We start from the raw sequence: 13,727 nt of genomic DNA on the forward strand, positions 1-13,727 counted from the left end.
GATCTCCTGCTGAGTTCGTAGGTGTTCAGAATGGTTTGATCCCTATCCAGCTGAATTCCTGGGACCAGACAAAATCCAGGTCTCCTACTCCTCCGCTGTCTTGCTCCTCTCCCCTCCATGACTTTCCATTACAGTTAAAATAATTTTTTTTTTTAAATTTAGCATGGCCTTACAGAATCCTTTGTAATCTAGATTATACCTAGCTCTCTAACCTCATCCTCTATCATTCACTTCCCCTTCCTGAGCTCTAGTCACACCTTCTACAGGGTCATTGCATTTGTTGTTTCCTCTACTGGGAATTCTCTTTTTCCAGATCTATTCATCAGTATTCATCTCTTAATGTAGATTTCTGCGCAGATTGTGTCATTTCAGAAACAGTTTCTCTGAATGTTATACATAAAGAGCTTTTCTTTTAACTTCTGTCACTAGTACTCAATATTCTATTTCTCTAGTAAATTTTCTTCATAACAATTATTTAAAATGGTCTTATTTAGTATAGGAGTCTAGGTCAGGTTCAATACTGTATTTCCCAGAGCATAATAGGCTCTTAATATTTGGAAATGAATGACTGTTTAGTTACTGTATCCATATTTTGTCCTTGATTCTCACTTCTAGCTACAAGAGAATCTGTTCGTGGTATTTGCCTGCCTGTCATATTTTCAAAGACAATGTAAAAATAGCACCAAACAATTAAAGAACTTTAAGCAAGGTAGTAATGTCTTAATATCTCTTTTAATGTTTTCTCAAGACAGATAACTAATAATGGCATATTGAATTGGCAGTATGCAAGTGGATATAAAATAAGAGAAAAACTTATATTTTTACTTCCTCCTAAAAGTAGAAGAGACCCTGGAGAATGGTTTAGAGTTCTCTTAGGAATAACCCGTTAACTTTGCTACTTGAAAAATTAGACTTCCAGTTCCAACCATGGAATACCTTACATCAGACCAATCCTCCCACCAAAACCAATCACAAAAGCTAGACAAAATGGTTTGAGGACCTTGGAGAGCAACTCAGATAGGACTTCCTAGGAGAAAGTTATCTCCATATAAACATTGGCCTTTTCCCTGAGGGCATGTTCTAAATCCTGGTGGAGGCATAAAGGCCAAGCCTGAAGAGGTGGTCACTTGAGTCAGAGGACACTATGGTCAGGTCTTAGAGTTGCCAGAGTGGCTGAGGCATGAGGGACAAAAATCTCAAGACAGGAGGAAATTGCAGAGGAAAAGCCCAATAATTTATGTACAAATTTCCCTCAAGTTGTTGATTGATTCTGCAATTTTACATGCATGGGCAAAAGTCAAGGAAACCCAGCAGAAAACAGCAGATGGAGGCTCAAGGGCAAAGAAAAAAATTTAACAGCCACATGGTACTGGGGAGGCAGAAATTAGTGTTTAAGGCTGCCAAGGTGAAAGGCCCTTGGTACATGTCAGGCTTCCAGCTCAGATCCCAGAAGGCACTCCCTAGAAGTAGTGCTAAAATGGAAATAGACTACCCTTAGCAAAGCCTGAACCCTTAGTAGTCTGCCTGTACTCAACCTGTGTTTCAGAAGAAACTTAACCTTTAGAAAGAATGTAATGCTCAAAGGGTCTATGCTTTTTCATTTATATAGTCTAGCTTCCAATAAATTATGAGACAGGCAGACTGAAAAAAGGTAGGAAGATACCCAAGAGATATATCTACACAAAAGAAATGTACATAAGATTATTCACTGTGAAAGTTGTTATTAATAGCAAAATATTAGAAAAATGCTAAAGGACCACTAACAGAGGAATGAGAATTATGTTGGTTCATAATTTACTTAATTTTTTACACAGGTCCTATCAGCATGTGGGGCCGGAGGGTTCTTTATTGTATGACACTGTGCTGACCATTATTGGGCATGTTACATCTTTGGCCCTAGCACAATAAATGCTAATTGCACCTTCAAGGTTTGCTACAACTTGGAATGCTCTCACACATTTTCATATGCCTCTGGGGTGGGGCATTCCAATTGAAAATCATTAATATCATGGAATTTTGTGCTGCTGTAAAAAGGAAAATTGTTTATGAACTGATACAGAAAGTCCACCGCAGTGCATCTTAAGAGTAAAAGGCAAGATAACGAGCTGTATGTGTACTTTGCTATATTTTGTTTAATAAAGGAAGAAAATAATATATATATTTGGATTGCTTATATGTGCATAAAATTTCTGTAATAGTACATAAGAAACTAATGAAAGTGATTATCTATGGGGCCTGGTGGGCTGAAGAGAGATGAGATTTCTGGGGTGAAATATATTTACTGTATACTTTTCTATGTTGTTTTGATTTTTAAAACTACCTATTCAAAAAATTTTTAAATAATAAACAGATATAAATAAGCTATTGTGTAAAATATAATTTTTAAGAGAATGAAAGTTTATGTATTCATTAAAAAATGTTTTGGTCTTTTTCCAATTCTGTCTCTTTTTACCTTTGCTTTCATTCAGTGGAGTAGGGCGAAACTGGGGCTGGGCATCTGCAGGTAGCAGCATTCTTGCTGAATTTGGTACGCTGCATATGGAGTTTGTCCACCTCAGCTACTTGACAGGGGACCCAGTTTACTACAAAAAGGTTAGTTTTCTTGACTTCTTTTCTTCGTTTATTATAGAAGAGTTCTTTAAGATTTACCAAAGGACTTGATTAATGCTTGGAAAATGTTCACCTTTCTAGAAATGTATTTATCAGGACTCTGGCCCTTTTATTCTTTTTAAATTAAATAAATATCCTTTCTATTTAAAATATTTACTGTTATTTGAGAAGTTATAAACATTCGTAGGTTTTCAGAAATTCTATTCTATTCAGAATTGTGCTGTAGTGTTCCTAGCCAGCATGGTAAGACAAGAAAAACAACATGAACAAAAAGTTAAAGAATTGAATTGGATTGAAAAGGATGAATGAAAAGAGTAATTATGCACAGATTACATGATTATTTACCTAAAATATTAAGACAATTTGTATTTAAATTATTAGAAATAAGAGCATATATATAGTTTAGAACAGAAAATCAATATAGATATGAAACATCAACAGCATTTCTCTGCACCAACTACAACCAGCAAGAAAGTATCACTTTCCAAAAACATACGTGGTAGGAACAGGAGTTTAAGTTTCCTACAAATAAACCTAACAAAAGATAAATGAAGTTCAAAACAGTTAAATGACACTGAAGAGGAGAGAGGTATGTTATGTTCATGTAGAGCTAAAGAATATCATAAAAATTTTAGTCTTCTCTAGATAGATCTGTAGCATCAGTTCAATGCCAGTCAAAACTCCAGTGGCTTCTTTTACAAAAATGAAACTTGATAAGACCCTTGTAGAATTTATATAGAAGAGAAAAATTCAAGGCACTCCTGAAGAAAAACATGTGGGGTGGGTTTGTATTACCCAGTTTTCGACGCTCACAGTGAAGTATTGGTGCATAAGACAAATAGACTGATGAACAGAATAAACATTCCTTAAATAGATCCATGTGGAAACATTATGCAAGGGTAGCATTGTAGATTATAACGATTCTAGGAGCATTAAAGGCTTATATTTAAAAGACAAATGTAGTAAAGTTTAAAATACATATACCCAGTGGCCCAGCAGTTCCATGTGCATTTATGATGTGCATTTACATCATATACATGGAAGCATTGTTTGTGTTAGCATTTTATATAATAAAATTTAATACAGCAGTAAAAAATAAAGGAATTACAGTTACATTTATCAGTTAAAATAATACAACACCGGGTGCCTGGGTGGCTCAGTCGGTTGAGCATCCTACTCTTGATTTCAGCTCAGGTCATGATCTCAGGGTTATGAGATTGAGCCCCAAGTTGGGCTCTGCACTGGACATGGGAGCCTGCTTGAGATTCTCTCTCCCTCTCTATCTGGCCCTCCTCCCACCTTTAAAAAAAAAAAAAAAGATACAACTTTTTAAAAAAATTTAACACAAGCAGAACTGAGTAATATACTTTGTTTAGAGATTCAGAAGTGATTTCAGTAGAGTTAAGACAATGGTGAACATAAAATTCAGGACTGTGCATATAGCCATTACAAAGACAGTGATGTGTGAATGCATAAGGAGAGCGGCGAAGGTGTTTGTAGTGCTGTATTTCTTAAATTAATTTATATATATAGTCCTTTATATGTATGAACTGTTTCATCAATTGAGAAGAATTTTCAGGTAAAGACAGCAGTGGAGCCAGACCACAGAATTTTTCCTTTCCTGAAGAGATGAACAATAACAACAAAAGTAGTAAATAAAGACCAGCAAAAATTTATCAACAGCAATGAAATGAGGAAAGGCTGCAATCTCATGTCACTAGCAAGTGACAGCCAAAAAAAAGAAGTAAAAAACTTCTGGTATGGTACTTAAGTCTGTTTCTCACCTTGTCCTGAGTCCTTACTGGGCAAAGAAAGCCAGTCAACAAATTCCTAGTACTCCCCATTAATCTCACAGAAGAGACCAGTGCTAGGGGTGTTGAGTATACAACTGTCCATAGCTCTAGAGGGGGTTCCCTCCTCTATCCTTCTTGAACACTAGTACTCCAGATCTCACATTGTGTTCAGCGGGGAGGAAAAACCCCCACTCCCCAGATGCACAGTAGGAAGGAATTCAGGGACAAGTCAGCTCTGCCATATCAAATCAAAGTCCAGGTCAGAACTGACCCTGTTCATTGGGAGCAAGATGAAAAGGAAAAGCATGGCAGGTATGCAAACAATACTGCAGCGTGGTGGAAAAAAAGCATGGTGGTAAATAGCATGTAAAAGACTGATAAAGGACCCTGTTTCAAATTTTATAAAGTCACCGTAATTTATACAATAATAGCAATTGAACTCAGTAAAATTAGAACTCAAAACAAACCATAAAATGATACAAAAAGATTGTGGAACTGAAGAAACAAATTGAGACCTTAAACGTTATATTTCTGTCATGGATAAATAAATGAAAAACAGCAAATGTGACTGTACATAATTGAAAACCAATTTACTGACATGGAATAAAAGCAAGAGACAATCATAGTGGAAACAAAGAAAAAGCATAAAGAGTTTAAAAGGGTGATAAATTTGCAAAATGAAGATCATCTAGCACAGTATTTCTGAAGTGGAGGACCTAACACACAGGACCTTCCCTGAAAGGAAGGAGAAACAGAACTGTAAACTCCATTTTTAACAAAATTAAAGAGATACATGATATACCACATCACAAAATAGCAAGAAAGGTTGGCATAAGCCATCAAGGGCAGAGAGGTTTGGGAAACGAGAGGATATTTGTGGTTGCAGATTTCAAAAATAAAAAGGCAGTAGACTACAGTTCTCTGAAATCAGTGGTATGTCTTGAGGTACAAAACCAAAGTCCTCATGAGCAACATTGAGCACAGGGTCATAGGTTGATGGTGGGTGCTTCTTTGGACTCCACTAAACCCGGTATATTGAGAAGCTGGAATAACAGAATTCTGAGGAAATTCTGGTGAGGGAAGAGAATGAATGACAGATTTTCTTTTATGAGCAGTGCTGCATGGCTAGTGTCAATTATCTGGGGAGAAGCAAAGGCATCTAGACTCTCCCTGGCCTTTTATGTCAAAACTCGTGTGTGAATAGTTGGTTCAGGGAAAATAGTAGTGAGTAATTGATCAAAGAAGGACAAGCGTACAATTTATAAGATATTATCAGAAAAAAAAGAGGGAAGGAACATCATATACAAGTGATAACCAAAAGATACCTCTCAGAAAATAGCAGTTAAATCCTGACCAAACATCACCATGAAAGGGAAGATGATGGAGCCCTCCTCTCTGTAAATCAGGTATATCAACAGAAATACAAGTGCTCAGAGACGGTAAGATATGCTATCAGTAACAAATTACAAGAAAAAGTTATCACCAAAAATGAAGGCCAAATTGGAAGCATTACAAAGGAAGTGTTGAAAGTATAGTGATGGACTTAGAAGACAAAATTGAGAAAAGCTAGTAAAGGTATAGACATTAGAAAAGAGATGGATAAAAAGATTCTGAGAGGAAAGATAGCTGTGGAAGAGGCAGAGAGGATTCAATGTGTGCATAATTTTTAGAAGACAAAGGAATGCAGTTTTTCATTTTTCTTAACAGCATCATTTCAAACTGACTAGCCTTGATTCATGGAATTATTCAGATTGAGATTGTCATACATAGAGCTGGTCTCAGCCTTTAAAGACCAGAAGGAACACAGCATCCCTGAGCCCATTCCTAAAACCGCCTGATTTCAAAGTCCAGCCAAAGGAAAGATGACTGGGACCTTGTCGTCAGAGGATGCATGCTGTGCTCAAGCCCAGAAAATAGTGAAGTAGATGTTTCCCCAAGTCATGTATACCAAGCAGGTTATCCTTCATATGTAAAGAGAACATTCTCAAATAAGAATACCAGGAATAGAATACATTTGTGCCTTTTTTTGTAAGCACGGACAAAACCCATCCAATCTATAGATGAATGCAGATAAAGTCCTTGGAAAAGTTTCCGGCTTTTTAGTATATTTTGATTTTTTTTCCTTCTTAGTGTTAGGGAGATCTTTTAGGGATCAGAATTTTTGGAATTTTAGGAATTTAGGGATATCTGTTGTGGAATCAATATTTAGAGTTCAGCAATTCAGTTTTTCATCTATTAAATTCAAATTTATTGTAAATGTCCTTTTATGTTTCCATTTCTATGAAATTATTTCTGTTCTTATATTTAGATGTGTACATAGTGAATATGTCTGGAATGATGTTTATCACTGATGTTTCTGATGGCTGTTTCTGGATAGTAAAATGTTGGCATTTAAATTCGTTTTTCTCGTGCTCTTTTCTTCATGTTTTTAATTGTTTGATCTTTATTTAATGATCGTATATAATCTTATAAAAATAATGAATCAATTATAAAGTAGAAGCCTTTCCTGACCACCACACACGCAGAAAAAGGCAGGGGGGAGATGGTGTAGGTTCTGAGTGAGGAAAACCCACAAAGCCTAGATTAATATAAAGCCTTGATGACATTTATTTTATTAATTGCATTCTTTATTTGTGTTAAGGTAATGCACATTCGGAAACTCCTTCAGAAGATGGATCGTCCAAATGGTCTTTACCCAAATTATTTGAACCCAAGAACAGGTCGCTGGGGTCAGTGTAAGTATTTCTAGTACAGCTGATGCTATGTTAAAAGATTATTTGTCTGAAAACTTGCTTGATGTGGTGAAAAGTACACTACATGTAGGGTTAGAATCCCTCAGCATTGACCCTTGTGATCTGTTACTGCTGTTACCTTTGACAAATTTCTCATCTTTTGGTAGCTTTGGTTTTCCTACTTGTAAATGCAAACCAAATAACCTGTGTCACAAGCAGTATTTTATTTCATGTATGTGAAAGTACTTTGTTAAAATATAGTGCGGTCTTTGCAAAGGGTTGCCCCTATTTATAAACCATATCTTCATGTAGATAGAGCATTGCTTGGGATAGGTATTTTATTAAAGGAATATGAAGAACAAATGAGTATCTTAAATGATTAGAAAGGAGGGCAGTTGCTCTTGGGCAAGCTTTGTCCCGTCGTTTTAACAATAGATACCAGGGTCTTTTATTTACCAGGCTCTGTGCTAAGTTCTTAGATGAAACTGGAGATGGGGAAAGACCATATAGAACTTGGCCGGATTTTGGGGAGCTCCCAGGCCAGCAGAGTAAACAGACACACTTAAATGTAGTTGGAATAAAATGTGATGAATGTTATGGTAGAGGTATGTACCAGTTGTCATGTGAGACTGACAGAAGTGACTTCCTCAATGAGGAGAAAATATTTTGTTTGGGGTGAGGGTGATCTTCTTATTAGAGCTTTAGAATTGATCTTTGAAGGAATAGATTTTTAAAACATAATAAATATTTATTTGGAAATGTGGAATGTAAAGAATTGAAATAAAATATGGGTTTATGAATAGTATTCTTTCTTAAAAGATAGGAGAACTGGAAGGAATACTAGAAAGTGTAACTTTCCCCCAGGTATAACATGTTTGGATTGTTTTTGAGACTAATAAAATCATAATGAAATAAAAAAGAAGTAAAAATAACAGCCTCTTAATCTGTCAGTGAGAAATTATGCTGGTGTTTGCTACCAAGAGTAGGAAAACATTTGTCATGGAATTTGGGGGGGGCTCCTTTCAAGGAAATTGTCCTTTATTTTGTGAAAGGAAAGCAGTTTGGTCAATATAGTTATGTCTGTCATGGATCTGGGAATAGATCTCAATCTTTGGCTCCTCTAATGTACTTTTTTGAAATTCTTTACATGTAGCTTATTTTTCTCTTTATTTTGAGGAAAATACAAGGGCCATGCCTAGACTGAGTGAAAATGATACTTTTTGGAAAAAAGCCCGAGGGCAGCATTTCTAAAATACAAAAATATACTTTTCTTATTCCAGATAAGGATGACTGGTTTGGATGTCTGCTTAGTAATTTGGGTGAATTTTATTGTACATTTCACCCCCTAGAGTTTTATTAAGATTTGGGAATATTCTAACAGGAAAAAATTATGTTTGGTCTTTCTTTATGTCATATGCCAGTGTATATTCTATAAGGTAAAACTTAAATTTAACTGTAAAAAATAACAGTATGAAAATATTAAAAAGTGGTTTTTTTTTAAATAATCAGGAAAGCCTTCTCCGTAAAGAAAAAGATTATTCGTTTTTGCTATATATAAACATTAACCTCTTATATTTCATAACAAAGGCAAATAACTAGCTAATGAAATACATTTGAATGTATTTGGAAAACAGAATTTTCATATCCTCTATCAAGAACTCTTATAAGATCATAAGAAAAAAGATGATCATCTCAGTAGAAAAATACACAGAGAAAAGTTGGTTCATGAAAAAAAAAGGAAGTAAGCAGATGTTCATTTTTAACCGTGAAAGTGGTATTACTGAAGATAAATAGTACATAGAGACAGTGTAATGCGGTACCACCTTCTTTCTGTACACACTGGTGCTACGCTACTATAGTAGGATGTGCGAACACTACCATCTTTGGTATCCTATTTGTAGCATCTCCACAGACTGGTCACCAGAGATCTTTGTCCCTCTCTTGTCCCACTTCACCACCACGCTAATCAAATCAGTGCAGCTTTTATTTGACTTATTTTATTGAAGTGTAGTTGACATACAAGACAACAATATAATACAATGACCTTTGAACAACGTGGGGGTTAGGGGCACTGACCACCTGCACAGTAGAAAATCCGCGTGTAACTTTTAACTCCTCACCCAGAAACTTAACTACTAAGTGCCTACTCTTTACTGGAAGCCTTACTGATAAACATAAACAGTTGATTAACACATATTTTGTGTTATATTCTTATACAAAAAAAGTAGCTAGAGAATATATTAAGAAAATCATAAGGAATAGAAAATAAATTTACAGTAGTATACCTTGTTGAAAAAATCTGCATGTAAGTGGACCATGCAGTTCAAACACATGTTGTTCAAGGGTCAACTGTCAACTCTTAGTTTCAGGTATACAAAATAACGATTCTCGATGCAGCTTTTAAACAGAAGACACTGTTCATTATCTATTAAATTAATAAGGGAATTGGACACATTCCTGTACCTGGAGCTTCAAAAAGTGTGAAAATTTGTATGCCATTTGAACCTGGGACTCATTTCTACATATTTATTCCAAAGAAATTTGCACAGCTATGTATAAAAAGTTTATTTACTATATCTTTGAAGTTATTTATAATAGGAATAATTTGGAAACATTCTAAAGCAGTCTTTTCCGATAGAACTTTCTGTGATGAGGAAAATGTTCTATATCTGTGCTGTCTACCGGCGTCAATAACCACATATGGTGTTGAGCATTGGAAATGTTGGTATGGTTGTAGAACTGCATGTTAAATTTTATTTACTTTTAATTAATAACTACTTGTGCCTAATGCCTGGACACTGCAATTTTAAACATCCTATGAAAGAGATTTGGTTAAAGAAATTATAGTACCTTCAGATGTCATATACTATGCAGCCATTAAACATTATGTTACAGAATACTTAACATAGATATATGTTATTTCTGTTCTTTCCTTAATGTTTGTTTTTATTTTCTTCTTTTTGTTTTCCTTTATTAGTCTAAATTTGATGATGAACATCTATCACTTTTGAAGTAAGATTAAAAACATTTTTAAAGCAGTTTTATTGGTATTTAACCCATATACCATATAATTCACGCAAAGTATACAATTGAATGGTTTTTAATCTATCCACAGTGTTTTGTAACCATCACCAACATCAATTTTAGAAAATTAACCCCCCAAAGAAATCCTGTGCCATTTAGCTATCACCTACCTATTTGCTGGTTCTTCCACCCCTTGCATCCTTAAACAACCACTAATCTACTCTGTGTCTCTATAGATTTGCCTGTTCTGGACTTTTCATATAATTACATATTATGTGGTCTTTTGTGATTGGCAAAATGTTTTAAAGATTCTTCCATATTGTAGCATGTATCAATATTTGGATTTTTTTAATGCCTGAATAATATTCCATTTTATGGATCTACCACTGTTGTTTATCCATTCATCAGTTGATGACTTTGGAGTTATTTCTACTGGGGTTTTTTTTTCCACTATTATTCCTTTTTTAAAATTGATTTGTAATTGACATACAATATTATATTAGTTTCAGGTATACAACATAGTGATTCTATATTTTTATATATCACCTTGATAGGTCTGGTTACCATCTGTCACTATACAAAGTTATTACAATATTACTGACTGTATTCCCTATGCTGTGCCTCATATCCCCATGACTTGTTTATTATATAACTGGCAGTTTGTACCTCTTAATCCCTTTCGCCTATTTCTCCCATTCCCCCAACTCCCTCCCTTTTGGCAGCCACGTTTGTTCTGTGTATCTATGAGTCACTTCTTGTTTTGTTTGTTTTGATTTTTAGATTCCACATAGGAGTGAAATTATACAGTATTTGTCTTTCTCTGTCTGACTTATTTCACTTAGCATAATACCCTCTGGGTCCATCTATGTGGTCGCAAATGGCAAAATTTTATTCTTTTTTATGACTGAGTAATAGTCCATTGTATTGTATGCACCACATCTTCTTTATTCATCTGTCAGTAGACACTTAGGATGCTTCCATATCTTGGTGATTGTAAATAATGCTACAGTGAACATAGGGGTACATACATCTTTTTGAATTAGTGTTTTTGTTGTCTTTGGATAAACACCCAGAAGAGGGATTGCTGGGTCATATCGTAATTCTATTTTTAATTTTTTGAGAAATCTCTGTACTGTTTTCTGTAGTGTTGCACCAATTTACATTCCCACCACTAATGTGCAACGGCTCTGATTTCTCCACATCCTTGCTAACACTTGTTACTTCTTGTCTTTTTGAGAATAACCATTCTGACAGGTGTAAACTGGTATCTCATTATGGTTTTGATTTGCATTTCCTTGCTGATTAGTGATATTGAGCATTTTTTCATGTGTCTGTTGGCCATCTTTAGGTCTTCTCTGGAAAAATGTCTGTTCAGGGCCTCTGTATATTTTTTAATTGTGTTATTTGGGGGTTTTTTTTGTTACTGAGTTGTATCAGTTCTTTTATGTGTTTTGGATATCAACTCCTCATCAACTATATCATTTGCAAATATTTCCTCCCATTCAGTAGGTTGCCTTTTCATTTTGTTGATGGTTTCCTTCATGGTGCACAAATATTTTTAAATATAAAGAGGATGTCATCTTCCACATCAAAATCTTAGAATACTGAAAAAAATTAAGTCAATGTTTGAGACTTGCTAGTCTTTGAAATGATGAACAGTAAAGCATTGACAGCATCTTAATTATTAAAAATATAACTTTTTCTCATTAAATAAATGGTATTATAATAGAAAACGGGATAGCTACATGGAAAAGAATGAAATTGGGCCCTTACTTTATATCATATATAAAACTTAGCTCAAAATGCATCACACACTCTAAATTTAGGAACAAAAATTATAATATCCTTAGGAGGAAACAGGGAAAAACCTTCATGACCTTGGATTTGGCAATGGTTTCTTTAGAAGCAGAGGCAACAAAAGAAAAAAATAGATAAAATTGGATTTTATTAAAATTAAAAAACTTGTGTGTCACAGGACTTGATAGAGACAGAGGAAGACAAGCCACAGAATGAGAGAAAATATTTGCAGATCACATGGCTGATAAGGGATTAATATCCAGAATACACGAAGAACTTCTACAACTCAACAACAAAAAGATAGTTAAAAAATGGGCAAAGAACTTGAATAGATATTTCTCCAAAGAAGATGTGCAAATGGAAAATTAAACATATGAAGAAGATGCTCATCATCATTAGTCACTAGGGAAATGCAAGTCAAAAGCCCAGTGAGATTCCGTTTCACACCTAGTAGGACGGCTGTAATCAAAAGACAGAAAATACGTTTTTGCAAAGATGTGGAGAAACTAGAACCCTTGTACGTTGCTGTTGGGAATGTATAATGATGCAGCGACTTTGAAAAACAATTTGATAGTTCCTCAAAAAGTTAAATATAGAATTCCATATGATCCAGCAGTTTAACTCCTAAGTATATACCCCAAAGATTTGAAAACAGGGACTCAAGCAGATACTTGTATGCTAGTGTTCACACAACGTTATTCATAGTAGCCAAAAGGTAGAAATAACCAAAGTGTCCAACAGATGAATGGATGAACAAAATGTGGTCTGTCCATATGATGGAATATTATTTAGTTGTGAAAGGAATGAAGTTTCGGACACATGCTGCAACACAGATGAACCCTGAAAGCATCATGAAAAATGAGAAAAGCCAGTCACAAAAAAGGACAAATACTGTATGATTCCACTTTACCAAATCTAACGTAGTCAAATTCATACAATGGATTAGAGGTTGAGACTTAAGTGAAAGGGGAATGGAGAGTTACTACTCCGTAGGTACAGAGTTTCTATTTGGGATGATGAAAAAGTTTTGGAAATAGTCATAGTTGTACAAGGTTGTGAATGTAGTTAATGCCACTGAATGGAACATTGAAAAAATGATTAAAATGGCAACTTTCATGTTACATATATTTCAGCCCAATTAAAAAATTGCAGTAAAATAGTCCCTTCTTGTTTTTCTTCTCACAATAAATTTAAATTACTTCTTCAGAATATATTCACTCTTAACAGTTGTTAATTTAGAGAATGTTACAGAAAGAGCTATTTACTGGTTATCTTGGCAAGGGGCTTTAAAATCCTAGGGAAGCCATCCTGGTATCCTTTTAGCAGCTGTAGTCTTGACTAAATTGTCCAATTTGTTCCTTTTAATGTTTTTGTATATTTTATATCAGCTTCTGAAAAGTATATCAGATCCATTATTATCTTTGAGCACTATACATCTGTCATATTTTTAGTCTGCAAAACAAACAGTGAATTGAACTGAAATTTAACAATCCAGCTTTGGCTAACTGTATTGTAATTAGAGTAATGGTAATATCTGTGACATGCACATAGCAATCACAGAGAATAATTACTGGTAATTACCTTCAGGAAAAGTACTTGGCAACAGATATAAAAGAATATAGTAAAGAACCTAGATTTAAAGGCACATTATTAATATTTTCTCTCTTTTTTCCTTTGTTTTTTCACTAGTTTTCTAAGCACAGTGCTTAGCCTATGCTATTTAATGACTGAAGTGAAGAAAATATAGGAAATTGGTCATTACTGATTCATT

At 34.6% G+C, this 13,727-nt stretch overlaps 1 protein-coding gene across 4 annotated transcripts in view; it reads left to right on the plus strand.

Moving 5' to 3' along the window:
• The first annotated feature begins 2,362 nt into the window (after positions 1-2,362).
• The window catches only part of LOC102735455 (mannosyl-oligosaccharide 1,2-alpha-mannosidase IB), an 85,843-nt gene continuing 74,478 nt past the window's right edge, over positions 2,363-13,727 (plus strand). Inside the window, exons 1-2 of one of the 4 annotated variants that reach the window (XM_081815766.1) lie at positions 2,363-2,592; positions 7,045-7,138. In XM_081815766.1, the coding sequence (XP_081671892.1) occupies positions 2,401-2,592; positions 7,045-7,138 (286 nt within the window). In that variant the 5' untranslated portion in view covers positions 2,363-2,400. The remainder of the gene's footprint in view (positions 2,593-7,044; positions 7,139-13,727) is intronic. The other 3 variants (XM_081815764.1, XM_081815767.1, XM_081815765.1) reach the window with 3 other exon arrangements.

This window comes from Leptonychotes weddellii, chromosome 4 (assembly GCF_054177405.1).
Source record: "Leptonychotes weddellii isolate Sample4059 chromosome 4, ASM5417740v2, whole genome shotgun sequence".
Classification (NCBI taxonomy): Eukaryota; Metazoa; Chordata; class Mammalia; order Carnivora; family Phocidae; genus Leptonychotes; species Leptonychotes weddellii.